The sequence below is a fragment of the Rissa tridactyla genome, chromosome 1 (genome assembly GCF_028500815.1).
Source record: "Rissa tridactyla isolate bRisTri1 chromosome 1, bRisTri1.patW.cur.20221130, whole genome shotgun sequence".
NCBI lineage: Eukaryota > Metazoa > Chordata > Aves > Charadriiformes > Laridae > Rissa > Rissa tridactyla.
In genome coordinates, this window is record NC_071466.1 from 160,781,030 (window position 1) to 160,800,345 (window position 19,316).

A 19,316-nucleotide genomic window follows, 5' to 3' on the forward strand; every position below is an offset into this window, starting at 1 on the left:
TCTCTGTAGCAAAGTCTGTAACATAGTCTGACTGATGCTGATGCTGTTTTTCTTTTTTTCCCCCTTCTTTCTTTCCAAATCTCTCACCAATACACACATATACACAAAGGGCAGACAAGTGGGAAAAACCTGATTTAAGAATGCTTCTTCAAAACAACTTCCTTAATAACAAAATTAACTGAGGGTGCCAAGAGTTAAGCCGTGCTCCGTGATTGGAACCAACGTGCTTTATACGGATGAAACTGCAGACTGTTATATAAAGTTGGTTTTTTTTTTTTCTCTGCCATTTAGGTAACAGGATATTCAGCCATACAGCTTCTTCAGAAAGGAAATGACCAAATTCACCTCCTGAGATCTTTGAGGATTATCTCCCTCCTTTTAGGTCTTTGGCTGGCTTTCCTCCACAAGGTTTCCATTCCTCCCCCCTTCCTTAGCCCCACCAAACTCAAATGGTCAGTTTCCGTTTCAGTCCAAGTTCTTTTCTTTACTCTCATCTGAGACATTCTTAATTTTCTCCAGTGTTTCTTGATATCTCCAAAATGCAGAATGCCCTCTTTTGTTTTTCGCTATTCATTTGTGCAAGAAGAGAAAAGCCTGGCCAGTCCCAGTTACTGCTGTTTCTTGTTCCTTTGGGGCCTTTGGCCTCAACGCCAGCAGTTTTTTCAGTGTGTGAGTCAAGGGTGGAGGACCTACAAGAGTCAGAGCATCCTGAGAGAGGTCAGTGAGAATAAACCAAACACCAGCCCCCCAGTTCTACCTCTCCAGCAGAGGCAAAAGTGCAAGTCTTCCCTAGAAGATAAGATAAAGACTTTTTTTTTTTTTAATTCCTGTCAGTGAATAAGTGAAAAGAGGGACACAAGCTGGACTAGATAAAATGGCAGGAAGCCAGAGCTTTCTGCTGAAAGCTGACTGACAGGTAGGTCTGGCTAGAATTTGGCCAGTGGTCAAAAGCAGCTCATGGGTGCCCTTCTCACTTGACCTGTATGGAAAGATAAGAAAGATCAATTGCATGCTTTAATTGCTAGTGAACTCAATCAACAAGCTCTTTGTACTAATCCATCAGGGAAGTTACAAATCCATGAAAATATTATCATTGCCAGCTTTTTAATTTTAGTAACTATGCAAATACATGCACATTAGCTGCAGCCATTATATTTTCTGGCAAATTTCCATGCAGCTCTTAGGGTCAAAGTCCAGAGGCATCCAATCTGTATTTTGCACAATGTCAGGGTATTAAACAGGTGTCATCAAGACGCGCTGTCCAGAATAAAAAACAACACCATCTCCTGCATAAACACGTGTTATGTTGGATAGACAAGAGCCTCAGCTCAGTGACAAAAATGTATCTGAAGTGCGATTCTTTTTTTCCCTACCGGATTTTGTGCAAGAGTCCTTTTTTTAAGGATGATGAAAGAAGGTAGCAGAACACTTACAGTGGCTATTATTAACCAAGTAATGCCTGGCAGGAGACTGCAGGTCTAAAATATTAGTTGTCATGTTCAAAAAAAATCCCCAACTAAAACCCAAAAATGTTGAATGAAGGACTTCTCACCCTTTTACAACTGAAAGATCTATTCCTGTTTGTATCCAATACAAAACAGAACAGAATTAACTTCAATGCAACAGCCAGGGTTGCAGAGAAGATGATTTGTGGAAAGGATGTGGGAATGCAGCTTCCACCAGAACTCTGACATCCTAACATAAAGTCAAAACATAGCAAATACAGACAGGAAAAAAGGATTCATTCTTCTATTCAGAAGGAAATCACTAGCTACTATCGGGCATCTCACCAGTAAAATCACCTCTCTCCAGACCTGAACATTTACTGTTTCTACCTTCAGAACAAGAACTGTGAAACTTCAACAGCTGAAAATGCTGCACCAAGAAAGAGGCCATTAGTGGGTGGAACACACATCCAGCTGGTGGAATAAATGCCATATCACATACTATTAGTTCTCCTGTTTTCAGCAAAAGCAAAGAATTTGCAGGAAAACAAATCATCCTCCATCCTGCACGGCTGGAGGCCAGGTGAGTGGGAACTTCTTATATTGCAATTATTACTTCAAGAGAACAAAAATTACATGAAGCAGTCTTCTTTTCTCCAATGGTAAGTATTATAACAGATCAAAACTCCTGGAGATGAAAAGCTCCAGGAATACATCTGGGATAAAAAGGATAATAAAGGATAAAATATATTATAATTATGAACAAGCAATACTAACAATAACCTAATATAAGAAGCACTGAATGCAACGGGGGGGGGGGGGAGGGGGGGCAAGTATTACTTTTTTGTTACTAGAAAGAGAAAAGTTGTCTCTCAAACAATGCAGCACTAACTAGAGAAACAATCTGAAGAAAATAAAGACATTATTGGGAAAGCTGGGCTCCTCCAAAGCAAGAAATATTGAGCTTGATGTTCCTGACACCAGTCTAGCTTCTCGTCTAGGTTCTGGTTAAATATTGGTCAAATACTTCAGATAACAGTGAATTTGCATGAGTGGTGTTTAAAGGAAGTGTCCATGTAGCAGGCATGTACCTCGTACACTTCTTGAACCTTTTGGTGTGAGGGCTAAGGCCACCGGTGTCACCCTAATTCCATGTAATCTTGTATTTTCACCCTAAGGACCATCAGATAAAAATGGAGTCAGAAAGACAGGTGAAGACAGACCTTAAATGGCTGATGAATACAGCTGGAACTATTTTATAAAGGCTTTCAACTGTATCAGCTAAAAACTGTGGAATCCATTCAACTGTGAACGGGGTCAAACCTGAAGTAATGGAACAGTATATGGGAAAATTATCAGGGGATCGAAACACTGCTGAGTTTTCATCTTTGCTGCTGAAAGGGTGAGACATAGACACCATCATCTTACCCTCAAAAAATGAAACTTTTGCAGGATTAAGTCAGTTTGATCTGAAAAGTGATATCTCCACTAATAGAAATGAAATTTCACAATTTAGAAATTCAAATGTTCTCATATCAAGCAGACTCAAAAAGAGGTACCATCAGTGTCATCAAATTAATAACCTTATTATATATCTCCCCTTTGAAGCAGGTACTCAAACTCCAAATCAGCCTGAATGCCCTTACCCAGGAGGCTGAGATGATCTCAGAAGACCTATGAGAAGCGTGACTTCATTTCACTGTGTGCTTGTGCTCAGGCAGACGCACAGCACAGCTTGTGAAAAGTGCTGTGAAAAAGTGTCACACAAAGAGGCGTGCCCTGGTAAGACGAATATCATTTTTCACCACAATAATGACCACTTCAGCCCTAGTCCTTCCAAATACTTTCTGCCCACACTGCCTGCTGGAGTGCTCCGTGGGAAGAAACTCACATCTGAACTACCATGCAACACTACCCTGAATTTCAGTTGCTTCTTAGAAACAAGCAATGCCAAGTACTTCACAAATGATGGATTCTAACAATTCCAGCTCCCTGGTGGTCAATCAAGGATATTTTTGGAGTCCTTCCAGCCTGCTGTCTTTTTTCAGCTTATCAATCAGACATGGAAATATATACACTTCAGTTCTTTGTAAATCTAAAAGCAAAAACTAAACATTTTTTTAAAATGCTCACATCAATACCAATCCTGAATAGGAATGCCTTGAACAGTCACTGCTGTTTTTCTATCAGAAATCAAATGCCCTATGACAAGGAGGTATCTTTATGAGCAAGCGAAAAGCCATTAAGGTCTAAGACTGTAGTCATTATAAGTTCTTTGCAGCTTCTTATCTGTTAGTACCAAGAAATTGTGCTGGAACACAGGATGACCATTAACTCTTCCCAGCAAGTACAGGGGATATACAACCTATACCCCTTATGCAGATCAAAGTGTTAAATAATTTCTATATGTCCAGTGTTAGGACAGCAAAATGCTTTAATTTCTCACAGATGGATTATAAAGTTCTGAGAAAGCTGTTGCTGTAATGGGCACATAATGCTGTAAATAGAATAAACAATAGCTGCAGCAGTCAGTTTGAGGCACTGCGTGTTTTTAACTTCTTTTTTTTTTTCCAGGGCACACTGGATAATTTTTGTCAAACTGAATAATTTCTGGAAAATCTCATGTGCAGTAATTCATCTTTTTCTCATTCTCTGCTAAAATAGCCTGCCCTGGAGATGCAGCACACGTTGCTGCAATAAGAGTGATGTTTAAGAAGCTGAATGCCAAGCAGGAATCCTTGCTATTCAAATGTCAGAGTCAGCTACTACGATACAAATGTGGGTGATGGCACTGGAAGGGAGTTGGCTCCTTATTTCTCACTTCACATATGTTACAAAGAACAGCTACCCTGGCTTCCTGGCGGAGGTAGTACATAGTGACTGTGCTGCTTTTCCTTAGCATCAAGAAAAAGGTGGAGCTACAGAGAAGCCCACAACAGTTAGAGGTAGGTTATAAAATTAAGAAAGAAATCCCATGTTTCTAAAGCACCAGCAACAGTGGGAAAGGGGTTTATAAAGGCAGACATGAGGATTTATTTTGGAATAGCCAGTTGTGCAGTAGAAGCACTGCACAATATAGCTCAGTGGGTGGACTGGGACCCTTGGAAAGAGGCCCAGGAAACGCTCCACCTTCTTTCATCACATTGGGCTTCACCCCAGTATACCAAATTCTTACAGTTCCAAATCTCAAATTAACCGACAACACTTGTAAATCCAAGGAAAAATGACACAAAAATCTGCAAAATGCCATTCCACTTTTAGTATCTTGCCTCCCTCCACAGACAAAGTCAGAGGTGAGGCTGCTCCTGAAAGCTAGATGTCACTAAGCAGATGACAACAGCTGGAAGTCAGTAGCGGCACCATGACTCCCATCCTCATGACCAGTTTCTGACCTGCCTCACCAATTTCTACATCACTTCTTTCATCACTGCCTGTTTTGAATAGGCAGAATTTATGACCCAGTGTGATTTTACACAAAATTACTTTTTTCATATTCTCGGCCTGAATAATAACAGAAAACACATCTATTTTTAATTTGTGATGTTGCATGGATTTTTTTTTCTGCAGAAGAGGGACAGGGAGGGCAGAGGAAGTACTACTTAGGCTACTCAGTCTGCATGGATAGATTCTGACCACTTCACAAAGGTTCCACTGTGCTGGGGAGTTTGAATTGCTATCTGTTTCTTGGTGGATACTCATTTCCTCCCAAGCAGGCTGAAGGAAAATATCTTGGCTTACAAAACCTGGTCTGTTAATGTCCAGTCATCTGTACTGAAAACCATGGATAAAAGACCCTGTTCTTAGCATGGTAGCATTGTGTCACAACCACAAGTATATTTTATCACCTGAGACTTCACGTCTCTAGTATGCATTATGTTCATCGGCAAATACACTATATCTCAATTATAATGTGGGAATTCAAGTCTAAAACTAAGCCGTGCAAGTTATGAAAATCTGTACAATGCTTTGATTATAGACTTTGGTTTTCAAAATCTTAAATTTGCATTAGAAAAAAATAATCATTCTTTAAAAGAGAAAGGAAAAGGGCAGGAAGAAACAGCAGTCTATGCCTATCATTTCACTGACATGTTCAGTAGGCCAGTTTATAGAAAGAAAAAAGGCTGGTGAAATGAAGGAGCATCGCAAGCCCACCATAACATGTGACAGTATTTGACCAAAACCGCAGTGCTGTAGAAACACTTTAATTGAATACTTACCACTGCGTAAATGAATGTAAACATAAACAGATGCTGTGTTTCACATCCTGTATTGCATTAATAGCAATTAGATCTTGCATATGAAGTGGAAAAGAAAGGAAGGAAAGTAATGTGTGTCTGCTTTATAACTTTGTGTGTCTGCCTCTGAGGCATAGAGTGAACTAGTTCATAAATAAACAATCACGCACTGCCCTTGAACAATATATAACCTGCATGCAGTGCAATGCAAATATAGTCTAACTGTTATAATCCATCATAGCTAGTAGCCAGTCATTAGTCCTGGGAAAATAAATTGTAATGGACGGATGCTTCTGCAACATCCAGTGGAACTGCTTGACCAGGAAGATGGTGGAGCACAGGAAAATGCTGGGCAGTTTTGTTTTTCAAGGCTTTATCAACACTGCTGTCACTGTTACCCTCTGCAGTTGATGTGACCAACACTAAGCTGATAATCTGTTCATCAAATATCATTTCACATCTTCCCAACTGTCAATCAGCTTCCTCCCTCCTGTGTTCAGCAGGTCGTATCTGCAGTTCTGTTGGAAGTATTTGTTTGAAGATGGTTCAAAATTGGTATATGACAGTGTATGACACATAGTATGTATATACACATGTATGACACATCAATGCTACCATTCATTGGAAAAGCTTCCACTGGCAGCTTCCAGAGACAGTTACAAACAAGCATACGTTAAAAAAGCTAACATTATTGGGATATCAGCTTAGGCTAACTCTTGCATGGACAATACAATTTGTCAAACAGGACACTCGGCTGCTGTCTAGATGGTGAAGAGAGTCTCCATGGTAAGGGCCCTTGCAGAGACATCTTAGTTGGATTGTGTGAGACTCCCTAAAACATGGTTCTGTCCAATTTTTATAATCCATCTGGCCTGTGGTCCTACATGACCACTGCAGGACATGCATAATCCATCACTATAGATTATTTTAACCTACATACAAAACATTTTTTGACTATCTTAAGTAGTATAGAAGACTATCCTACATGATCATTTCTACATATGTAGGAACTATTTCTATTGATTGTCTTACCCTTGCACAAGTGATTAATTTTGCAGCAGGAACTGTCTGGAAATTTCCGGGACAACCAGATTCTCCACCCAGGATGTTAATCAACACATTTAAGCATACAAATTGGTCTAGGCACTGCAGGGACTGCTTAGGAAATCTCAAGAACTGTCTGAAATTCCCACTGTGAGAGCTCCTGTAACAATCTGTCAAATACTTCTTGTGCAGATGGCCAGCAGTACAGTCAATCACTTCGTTTCAATTTTGTCTGCTGTCTCAGCCCCTTTCCTCGTCTATGCAGATGACTAGCCTGGGAGTTCCTGGACCACCCTGGGAATTAGTAACTTAAGTGCATTGGGAGCACGCACAAGCACATCTCTGAGACCCAGCTACACTACAATTATAATTAAAAAATTAAACTTGATTTTCCTGCTTAAATCTCATAGCCCATGCCCATCTATCTGACCAAATGATGTCAATGTCTGACCTAGTGAACTGCCTTCACAGTTCAGATGGAAGTGGTTAAGGAGTGACTCATCTCCTGCTTAAGTAAATGCCTAAAGTTAAGTAATATATATGCCATGCCTTATGCCAGCTTGGTTTTTCTCTCTGGATCACAGAGATTTTGACTAAATGTGCAGACTACATCAACATTTTGGATATGAAATCACCTAAGGCAGCACTGGCAGTGAGATTTGTGGTCTGTTGTTTCATGGAAGAGTAAAAGCTGGAATATTGTTCATATATGCAGCAAAGTATGAAGCTTTTCACGCTTCACTTTCACGTCAAATGCTCATCTATTGCAAAAAACTATTCACCAACCCTGCCTTAGAGTTCACAGAACAATTGCAGCCCGTTTGTGGGCTGAACTATTTCAAGGACATGGCTCTTCTGCTTTACCACTGATGACGAGACTACATTTATCTGAGCCATCAAGATTCACCCACAGCAGAGCAGGCAAGTCCTCACTCTACTTGCCGCTTCCCTCAGTTCACTTGATGTTGTCAGCAGTTTGTCAGGCAACATCTGGGAAAACAAACTCGCCTCATCTGTATTCCACACATCACACATACAGTACTGCTTTATCAGCTGCTCCTTCTGCTCTGGGCCAATGCAGATCACAATGGGTTTAATGCCTATACTTCCTTGTGAGCGAACTGATATGAGATTCCATGTTGAATAACAAAGTATAGAAGCTGAGCGGTCACGTTGCACATCTTCAATAATTAGGTCTGGAGTTTACTCATGTAAGACTGAACTGAAAAAACCCACAGTATCATGCAGCCTGAAATTTGCAAGCCACAGCTGTAATGGGTCTTTAGATCAATATTTTTCACAGGTGTGTTTTTTTCTTTTATTTAGTGTTCAAAGAAGACAATTTTCAGTTTCCAGTTATTTTGTGGGATGCATTGTTGTAATAGCTACATCTACTGCATCAGGACCAAAGCTGAATAACACGGCCAATGTGATCACATAAAGTGAATCTACATTGCCAAGTAACTTTCCAGTTTGTAGTCACAGCCATATGTGACCACATAAATTTGGAAGAGTTATGTGTGGGCCATACTGAGTAGAACAAGATTGAAGTCTGCAGCTATGGAATGGCTCAATTACTGGCACAGTTATTAGCTGCCCACACTTCAAGGATGCTTATTGCTGATTACTAACTGCATGTAGCAAGTTCAGTTAATGGGAGAGAGTGGCACTGGCAGTACAGTTCACAATCTGAACAGCTTTTAAGTTGAGGGAGAGCTTTTAAGCACAGATCTCCCTTGTGGTTATTGGCAAGGCAATGAGGACGCAGGCCAAGTTATGTTGGGGGAGGTCACAAGCACCTTAGTAGAACTGTCTGTTACCATCATCAAACTAGATGTTTAAAAGAAATATACGCTGCAAGCTCCCATCTCAACTGTGTCTGACCCTTCTCCTGGAAATGCTGTTATCTTGGCTCAGCTCCACAGCCAAGTCTCCTCCTCTTCTGCCTCATCCCCTATCACGTGCCTCAACATAGACCTCTCCCTGGCCATCCTTTCCAGTGCTCTACCCCTCTTCCAAGCAGGCTGATGTTAGTTTGGCAGCACCCACACCCGGGGAGAGAATGAATGTTCGCTCTTTTTGGTGCACGATGAACATGAACAGATGTGTCACCTTGCACAAGTAAAAGTCGGTCTTCTCTAAAATTTAAAAGGAACATCTGACATGCTTAATTCACAGCAACAAATAAAGTAGATATGCTGGTTTCCTGGCCCTAGAAATTCTGGGATAACCAGAGGTACCTTGTCTGCCCTTTCTGCGATGAAGCATCCAGTTCTCCTCTAAAACCTGAGAGAAAACAACACCTACTGAAGAGCCTTATTTTTTACACCTTCCTTCAGGACACTGGTTACTCTAACTCAAAGCTAAAGAGCATGCATTTTAAGAACTGCAGGATATATTAAGAAACATTGCCAAGTACTTTAGTCTCAAAATTCTGCCTTTTAAAAAATTAATACTCTAGTGGAAGGTGATGACTGAATTCTAAGTAGCTACTTGAAAACAAAAAAGCATCCATACTATTTATGGAGGATCTAACATTATGTGCTCCCTTCCACTGTTTGAGCAGAAGCAGGACTTTTCCCAGGACTTAAGGTATTAAGCTAACATGCCAGCTCCTGCTGCATTAGAAGTAAGAAGCTGGAAGCTCATACTTATCCAAAGGGAAAAAAACAAATATGAAATGAAATGTTTTCTGTAGCAGCTAAAATGTGTTCCAAAATGATGAAACATTGGTGAATGAAAGCTAAGCAGAAAATTCTCAAGCTACTGTTCAGTTTAAACCCTTTTAAGTGTCAACAATTGGTATTGATTACAAGTTTAAATAAGAGCTATGGAGGGTCATTAAAACTGAAACATAGTATATACTGTAACACTGGATTCATAGGTCACTTTAGAAAAAGGCAGGACTTCTAGTAAACATTCCAGCATCAGATCTACGTTTTCATAAGACTGGACAGCCTAATATAGCTCCCAAGAAGAGAGGTGAAACACATGAACCCAAAATAATCATTAAATCCTCTCTGGAGGCTATGTAGGAAACACATGAGATGAGCTCCTACAGCTGTCTGTAAACAGCTCTTCTGTCTTCTTTGCTAAAACTTGCAGGATGATCTGGATATGAGCCAGCATCACACTTGTGTTTTTTTTAAACTCCATTTATACTTACAACTCTTTGCTGTCCTTTGGCAGTATCTGTCACATTCACCTATGCTGAGTACTACTTTATACTGTGTTTTTTGACAACTGAAATCAGGGAAATTGCTTGGTATGCAGTATGATGAGCTCTGAGCAAGAGTGGTGGACCTGTAAAGTTGTATTTATGCATCAATACTTGCATCCAGTAAGAAAGTGGTCCCCAACCTAAAGCTTGTGTGTTACATGCAGGGCAGTGCCATGTTGTTTTAGGTCATCAGCCACATATAAATTAAAGTTAAGTGAAGATGGAGGGACAAAACAAGACTTTTCTATGTAGCCTCATATCTGCACAGTGTTTTGCCTATAAATCAGCAAGCTGGGGATCACTGAAGTAAGCTCTCTTGGTTATTATTTGCTTAACTAGATTGCACCATACCCCAGTGACCAGAAGGAAAACACTAAGAGGTTTGTCTTGCCCAGCTGAGAGGCTAATTAAGCACTGTAAAATCCTACAATTTGCAGAAAAGCACATGCAGTATAGACACATACAAGATTTACAAGAACAAACCTCCTCCTTGCTATAAAGCTATAAAGAACAGAAGGGAGATCTCTAGCTAATTAGGTTAATATCTGCTTATAGCTTCATGCGGAAGGACCAATAAAACGATAAAAAACAGCTAGAAACAAAATATTTTTCTCAAGGATCATTTTTTCTCTTTTCCATCTCTTTCTACGACTGTTTGTACTCAAGATTCTACAACACAGTGTGCTTTGAATTTACCCCTTAATTAGCACAGCAATTTGCTAAATTTTGTTTTTTCCTTGTTTCAGGGTGCTGTTCAGATCAGCCTGATAAGTCATACAAATTATTGCCACCAACTCCAAATGCTAAAATCCGAATACTTCATTCTACCTCCACAGCTAAAAAACGTGCAGCTCGAACTCAATGCTGTGATGCTGTGCCTCTGTGATATAATTTAAACTTTCTAACTATGAAAAGATAATTACTTTATGCTTTGAGTAAGTGATTTTTTTTCCCCCTTGGAACTCTCTTCATATTCAGTCCTTTTGAAAGGGCATCCAGATAAAAAAAAAGGTAGGTATTTCAAAATGTAGTATTAATATCTCATCAGAGCGTTATGTACTAACGGTGTTACACACCCATGCTGAAGGAATGCTGGGTAGTTGAGTGTTTCCAGTAACAGACTTGGGCTTATTGAGTAAGATACTTAAGATTCCAGAATTGCTACTAGAAAGAAGCAACCTTAGAGAACATAACGTGATCAGATGCAAATCAACCTGGGCAACCATAATCCTCTTGATAGCAGGTAAAATTCTAGGCTGCTAAACAACATATTCCATTAGCAGAGAAACTGCACTGACTTTAGCCATTTGGTATCTTCTAGTTAAGTGTAACTGGGGCTACAATCATGTGCGCTAGAATTAGTTTTAGCCAGGGAGAATATTTTAGCCAGCAGTTCTCCCACAAGTCACCAATCCAGAGGGATGAATAAAAATGGGATCACATGAAACCAGAAGCGTATGAGTAACACTTGTGTTTGTCTTTACCTTGAGCTCATCTGCATCATAGAAGTCTATGCGCACAGCAGGGACCATCCATGTCTGGAAGAGAGTCGCCAGGATCTGTTTGGCAATTGCATCTGCGATGAGGTGGAAGTGGAGTGGGTTTCGCCTGATATGAGAAGAGAAAGGAATGCATTAGTTCAAAAGTTTTTAATTCCTGCTGTAAAAGGGCAACATCAGAACTTATAAAGCTTTATCTATGTCTAAGGTCTCAAGGTAAAGCATACAGCATGTTCGGTGGAGTCCTGCTCTGTGGCCAAAATGCTAAGACACTTAAAATTTGAATAAATATGACAATGATAGAAATACTGGATGAGTTTCTGGGTGCTTGTAAATAAACATAGTTCCTTTGACTTCAGTGGAATGTGATGATTTATAACAGCTCAGGATCTGGTCCCTTCTACCGGCTCCTTAAAAGAAGGCCAAGTTAATCCCCCTTTGGGGACTTGAGCTGTGAAAGTGATTGCTTTCAGTTTCTAGGTCAACCTGGTAATTTATCTTTGTGGTAAGAACAGTTGTCTGTGGAGAAGTGGGAGTGGAAGGGAAGGTTAAAAAACAATCATCTGAACAAGGTGAAATTCCATTGATTTTCCACACATCTTTTCTACAAAGAGAACTTAGGGTATCAACAGCTGTCCTATGGGAACCCAAAATGAGATGTTTCAGGTGAGTGCCTTCTAGCTACTGGCTAGTGACTAGAATGGAGACTGTAAATCTCCCCACATCCTTGTTCCTAAGATGGAGGGAGGGTTGAAGAAAAGCAGGAAGAAAGAAAACATTTTACACTTCAAAACGCCAGATTTAGGTTCACCTACGTAGTTATAGGACTTGGAGTAAGTGAAAAACTTCAAAACAAGATGAGTGAAGACAGTATGAGCAAGAATGGCACGGCTGGACAAAGTGTATAGATATAGTAATATATATAGTATTCCATACTAAGTTTTATAGTAATGCGAACTTGGACATTACAAATCCCATGTTTGAATCCCTTAACCTTGCTTCTCTCTTTGAGGGACAGTAAGCAAAAAAGTCTGATCTTTACTCAACTTCTGTGGTAGGAGTATGAAAACCTGTCAGTGGAAGTTAGGCATGATTTGCAGTCTTCCATGCTTAACCCTAGGTTAGCAACTTTCCCTGTCCGCAGAGAAGGACAGAGTTTGCAAAAGCCACTAAGAAGACAGATGGTTCATTTAGACTTTAGCATTAGTTCAACCTTTCTTTGATCCCTAGAGTGGAATAGCGGAGTCTCATTTCTGTGAAATTTATAAAGGTAAATGGGTGTACTTGTTAACAGATATTTTTCATCTAAAAAGAGAAGCATTGAGTTTCAAATGCTGGCTAAAGTGGAAGATGACTGATGCTACTACATTCTGCTGTGTGAACAAGAAGTGAGGAAATCTATGTTAGTTCAGGCCAACGTACTTCCATTACACTTTTGGCCTTAACTCAAAAGATGAAAGTTATTTCTTTCTCCATTTCGGGCATTAATGAACAATACGTGCCTTTCTCTTTAATGCTACTCTTCTTGCTTTGATGAGTAATACTTTTTCTCACTGAACAAAGTCCACAAAAAAAACCCCATAAAAATACATATAATGGTTCATAGTACCATAACACACCTCTCAGCAGAAACAGGAGATTGTTGCGAGAAGCAGTATATGGCTGGATTTTACAGTGTTAGAAATACTGCACCTAAGATCCAATCCAATACCCAGGGATGACAGTGAAGCTCTTGTACTGGCTTCAAGGGCACTATGGATCAAGTTATGTTCTTATAGGAAAAGCAGGAAAGGGCTGCTTACAAGCCTTATATATGAGATAATCGTGATGGCAGAATAAACCTGCAGCTGATCTGCATTTAACAATACCCAAAACACTAAGCCACAACATGCTTTCCAAAAAGACAAAGGTCTTTCAATCTCCAGCTTGCCCTGGAGTGAGGAGAGGAGAGGGAAAGGCGTAGGCTGCCAGCTGCTGAGTGTCCCATTATCAAGCTAAAGGGATCACAGCAATTATATCTGCTTCACCAGCCCAGCAGGAGAGAAGAAGAGGACATCCTGGCTCACGCAGATTCCGCAGTAACCAGGCACCTTGCCAAGAAAAAATTGGGAAATAGCAGTGATCAGAAAATACGTTTCATTAGCAGAGAAAAGGCCAAGAGAAACAAAGTACAACACCAGTGGCTTTGGGTACAGGCAAAGCAATACCTCAAGGCAAATAAGTGTTAAATGTCAACATACACATTCCACATAGGTCCCTCTGCTTAGCAGGGGCTTAGTCTGGTATCTGGTAGGACTATTTCCCAGCTGGTGTTCTTTAGTAATTTCTTTTCCTTTTTTTCAGGGTCATTTATCTAGATATTGCAAAGTAGAATAAGAAGAGTAAAAAATCAGTTAAAAGCAAGGAAGCAACATCTTCTTTCAAACCATCATTTAGTTAAATGGAATTGATATAAAATATCTGAAGATGAAATACACTAGTTGAAAAGAAAAAATCTGATACAAAGACACTCAGATGTTCAGTAGCAGGTTATACTTATCTGAATGACCCAGAGTGTATGAAACTTAAATGGGAACAAGTGGGTGACATTTTCTTTAGTTCAGCTCCTACTGGGAAAAAGAAAAAAGGAGTAGTTGTACTCCTACACAGAAATCTCTTTTGAGTTGTTAGCCTCATGGTAGAGATTCAGCTGGAAGGAAAGTACGTGTCAGAAGCAAAGTAGAAGATTATCACAAAAATATATCCCCAAAACAGAACAGTGACCCACTGACATCTACAACTAAATGTGCATCAGTCACAGAAAATTTTACTCCAGATGAGATTTTAGTTATGTGAAGTGTGAGGTATAGCGTGGTGCTAGAAGCCAACAGAGCACAGACTCAAACCTGGAAGACCTTCTGAAGGTAACAGAACTAGCGTACACACAGATGACTTCTTTTACCTCTTCTGGTGTCTGCAATATGCAAAAGATATGAATTGCTTCAAAGTGTTTATGAAATAAGTTCAGAAGTTTAAAGATCAACCGACATCCATTGTAAAAGATATGGAAGAGATTCTGTAAGATGAGAAATCTTTCTCAAGAGATATGAGAAAGGGATGTCATCATTATTTGCCAACATGACTGAATCACTGGCTGTAAGAATTAGGGGTGACAATCAGGATATTGTGAAGGATTCCACTGAAAGCTACATTTCATTACACTCAGATGTTTTGCTCTACCATTTGGTGTGAGTGAAAGCTATTCCATTCTTCAGACTGGTCTTCTTCCAGGACAAAGACATTTTGGGATACGAGGTTTATAAAACTGAAATCAAGCTGTATTGCTTCTATGATAATTTAAGGAATAGCCATTTGGAGAGCTATCCTTCACAGGCATTTAGCAGCTACAGTTTAAAAAGTTTGGGAAAGGCTGGGGGAGATACCTGAGTCTTCCAGAGGGAGGCTTGAGAGTCCCTCACTTGGGCAACAAGGAAGGGTAGCATGGCCTTTGGATAAGTTTAATGAGCAGCTGAAAACACTGAAGTTTGCTATTGGAAGTTGAGTAGCATGAAACCGAAAAAAATACAATGCTCTGGTTAAAGAGAAACCCAACTTCTTTCTGTTGTGAAGGTAGATCGAGTTATGAAAAGGATTTCAATGCTGTGGTTTCCTGCAATAGCAGGGGAGTTAATGAGATGACCCAATAGGTTTCAGGTTTTTTCCAATTCCCTGAGCCTCAGGACTTCAGTGCAAGCCATCTTTCTTGGGTTGAAGGGAACCTGGAATCAAGTCTCAATGAAAGTGATGACCAACACAAATCTCGTCTCTCGCTCCAAAGTGAGGTGGACTTTGTTTGATTACACCTTCTCTAACGAACTCAAAGCACAGCTGTGTGTTACGTTTATTTGTAATGTATATGTTATCCCCTATAACTCATTTTCCACTAGGCACATCAACAGAGTGAAAAAACACACATGGTAGAGGTTGGTTATAGTGTGTTGTAGCACTTTCTTGTAGTGCTAGAAAGCACTATACTGTAAATGGTGACAGTATACGCAACTATGGAATAATATAGGTCAATATATGAAAATCTTGATAAACTTCTCTTACAAAATTAATAGGTTTTTGAAAATTCCCAGTATTCGTGTGAATTCGAACGTTTGGAAGTTGAGGTGTCTAGTGTCCCAGGTTTCAGAACAGACAACCCTTGAACTCTTAGCCCCAGCTCTTCCAGATTCCTCACTATAAAAGCAGGTATTGAAACAGCCAGAGAATTTCTCCCAAGGTCCAGAAATATTTTATCTCATTTTTGTCAAAGATTTTGAACATCTGAATTTTTACCAACTACAACTTTTCACAGTTTCTGCTACATGGAAAATGCTGATGCACTGATGTCTTAATGCAGAAGAATGCCTTTCAAAATATATGTATTTCCCATCAAGTGGAAACTCAAGGTTTTAACCATTCTATTTAGAAAACTGCAAATCTTCGTATATTAAATTATTTCGACTTATCTTAAGATCAGAACACTATATGACAAAGTAAACCATACGTAAAGAGCAGCTATTTACTTTCCTAAAATGCTTTCCTCAAAAAGGAATGAAAAGAGATTCTGGCCAAGATTTTCAAGCATGGATGCTTAAATATAGGCTTTTAGGCCTAAATATAGGAGATTAAATGAATGCTCTCATTTTCAGAATTGCTGAGGTTCTACAAAGTTAGTAAAATGAAAAGAAGTCAGTAATTTTAAAAGTCAAGTTATGAATTTAGGACCCTATTCCGAGGTACCCTTTTCTATATATAATATTTATCATGATGTCTTATTTTTACATTTCAAAACTTCTTACTCTTCATCAGTTTTGATCTGCTTGCTGAAGCATTTGTGACCCATTCTTTTTGAATAGCCACTGCCACAGAGTTAAATACAAAAATCTGCAATTGAAAAAGGGAGTAGTGAACCAAGACTCACTCTTCCCTTCTGTATTATTCCATAGCTCAATTGTTAGCAGTTCAAAAAGCAGCTGCTTGGTTGCACAGCTCTCTCTCTGCAACAGAGGAATTTTATTTTCTAAGAATATAAAAAGGTCAGTAGCCCAGGGGGTTTATTTCCAAAACCTATACTTTATTAAGGGAAGCACAACAAGGTAATACCTTTTATATCTGTAACAAATGGTTACAAGAACTTCAAACAGAAATTATAAAAGGCAGCTTGGGAAATTTTTTTTTCCTAATGCCCATATGACAATCCCTCTCTCATACAGGGAGAATTTTAATTTGGAAATCATTACAGATTTTTCATACCCCTTCATATCCAGTATTGATTAAAATGCTCCCCAAACTATCGGAGGGATCTTAAAGATGTACTAGCTGCCTCATTCATGGATCTTCTTGTTTTGTGTTAATTTATAGAAGCACTTTGGGAAATAGGAAGAGATTCATGGGCATATTTTTTTAAACATTGCTTTCTCCATTATGCCTCCATTGTTAGGACAGCTAGAAAATACAAAAAGAAGTGTGCATTACTGATGCATCTATATTGATCAGAGAAACCTGTTCATCAGAGAAACCCAGAGAAACATAGTTCATGCATGAATTATGGCATAAGTTTTTGCCATAAGAATCTCCCACAAAATAGACTGACATGTTAGAAAAGTTGGAAACAATGACAGAGGTTTTAAATTCTCAAATTAACCCCATTAAGGCAAAGTGGTCTCCCTGGAATACAGCCATTAGATTACATAAGCTTTAATTACCAGCCAGTGTTGACTTGAGACTCTTACTTGGAAATTACATGTCATCTTTTTTATTTAATTTAGATTTTCATTTGGTTTGCCTTATTCTACTTGTTCTGAGAATTCATACAGCAATCTATAACAGTTTCATATTCTAATATTAAAAATGCTTATACATACGCTTAACTGTAAGGTTATAAGCAACCTTCTTAAAGCAAAGAGGCTACTTTGTATTAGAAAGCATTTGTCTAGTTGACTGGGTTTATTTACACTACAAAACCCCACCAGCATTACAATGCCACTATTGCTGTAGGACAGATTGAGCGTACAGCTAAAGAAGTAACCATGACCACTTCTCCAAAGAAGAGGGACTAAGAGAGGGAAGAAAAAAAAAAAAAGAAGCCAGTATTAGCTAGCACAAAAGAGGAGTTAATTCTTCACAGATTCTCAGGTTGACCTAACTGCCAGCAACATTACGATTTTGTAATTTTGGCCTTTCTTTGTTCCCAAAGGACACATGGTATTTAGCTTGTCTTTGGAAAAGATAAGAGTACATTAAAAATAATTTTCACTCTTACTCAAGTTAAGACTTATCTAAGCAGAGACAGAAATCATCTTTGCAATATAAAACTGTATCTCATGGTCTGTTTCTGTGGCACTCTAAGCTTTATAATTTTCATAAACAAAAACACTGAAAATGACCAACGTAACTTGGACCAGTAGTTGCAAAAAGTTTCAAGGAGAGTTATTAGCCACAGGACACTTGAAAAAGAAACGGAGATGATTTCTGCATACTACTGTATACACTGTTTCCAAAACCACTTGCATTTCATTTTGCCCATTTTTCCCAATATCTTTAATTTTTAGGGTTCACTCTTTTGCTTTGGAAAAACTAAAGTTAAGTTGCACTTAGGACACAGTAATATGAGCTTGGCTGTGTTAAACTGGCTCAGAGATTTTTTTTTTTTTTACCACTGCAACAGATTTATAAAATCTGTCATAATTAGGAACTAGATGCCCAAGAGAGGAAAGCAGGAAAGTTGCAGACTTGGACTAAGTACTCATTCTACAAGCCTCCCTCTGTGCAGCACTGCCAATGCATATTTATAAGAGTTTGCAAACCCTGCACTGTCCCAGCTCTGCTGAGTCTCCTCCTGAGAACAGACTGTCAGTTATGTCAAACTGGGTGTTAAAAGCTGCTGGGATTTTGTGGCTTGAGCATACGTTTTTCTAAAGACAAAACTGGAATCAAGCTCCTTTTCCATTGGGAATGAAACACATTTCTGAACTGTGCTGTTCTTATAAGGAATCAACCACACCACCCCTTTCCCCTCCTCTTCCCACTCTTTGGAACCTGAAGACAGATATAGTTTCTCAAATGGTTTGAACAAGCAGCTTTCCTCAGTCTTACAATATATATATGGTATGACTAGAATCAGAAACTTGCTTTTTTAGACCCAGGGAGAGCTGAAATGTTCAATATGCACGATCTGCTGTACATTCACGCAAGAGAGAATAGACAGCACACTCCACCTATAGAAACTCCTGTAGTTCTTGTTCTTAATGACCCAGCACCCCTGCTGTTTTGTGTCTCCCTGTCTAGCACTCTAGCTCAAAGTTGGGGGCGTAACAAATATGTTAATGCATGGAAGGAAGACAATTAGACTGACATGGCCTCCTTTTCTCAGAATTTTTCCATTAGAGAAGTAGGGATTCCCTACAGAACTAGGGAATTTAGGTACCTCTTTTTTTCTATCAAAATGCACAGCTAAAACATGCTTTAATTACTAAACTAGACAAAAATGCTAATAAATGCATTAAAAATGACATGCACAGGAAGGACATGGATCTGCTGGAATGGGTCCAGAGGAGGGCCACGAAGACGATCTGAGGGCTGGAGCACCTCTCCTATGAAGACAGGCTGAGAGAGTTGGGGTTGTTCAGCCTGGAGAAGAGAAGGCTCTGGGGAGACCTTATAGCGGCCTTCCAGTACCTAAAGGCAGCCTACAGGAAGGATGGGAAGGGACTCTTTATGAGGAAATATAGCAATAGGATGAGGGGTAACGGTTTTAAACTGAAAGAGGGGAGATTTAGATTAGATATTAGGAAGAAATTCTTTACTGTGAAGGTGGTGAGACCCTGGAACAGGTTGCCCAGAGGTG

General features: G+C 39.4%; 1 protein-coding gene across 9 annotated transcripts in view; it reads right to left on the reverse strand.

Moving 5' to 3' along the window:
* Positions 1-19,316, reverse strand: part of LARGE1 (LARGE xylosyl- and glucuronyltransferase 1) — a 290,753-nt gene that overhangs the window by 122,403 nt on the left and 149,034 nt on the right. For all 9 annotated transcript variants that reach the window (XM_054192882.1, XM_054192875.1, XM_054192866.1 and 6 more), the window contains one exon: positions 11,429-11,552. In XM_054192882.1, the coding sequence (XP_054048857.1) occupies positions 11,429-11,552 (124 nt within the window). The remainder of the gene's footprint in view (positions 1-11,428; positions 11,553-19,316) is intronic.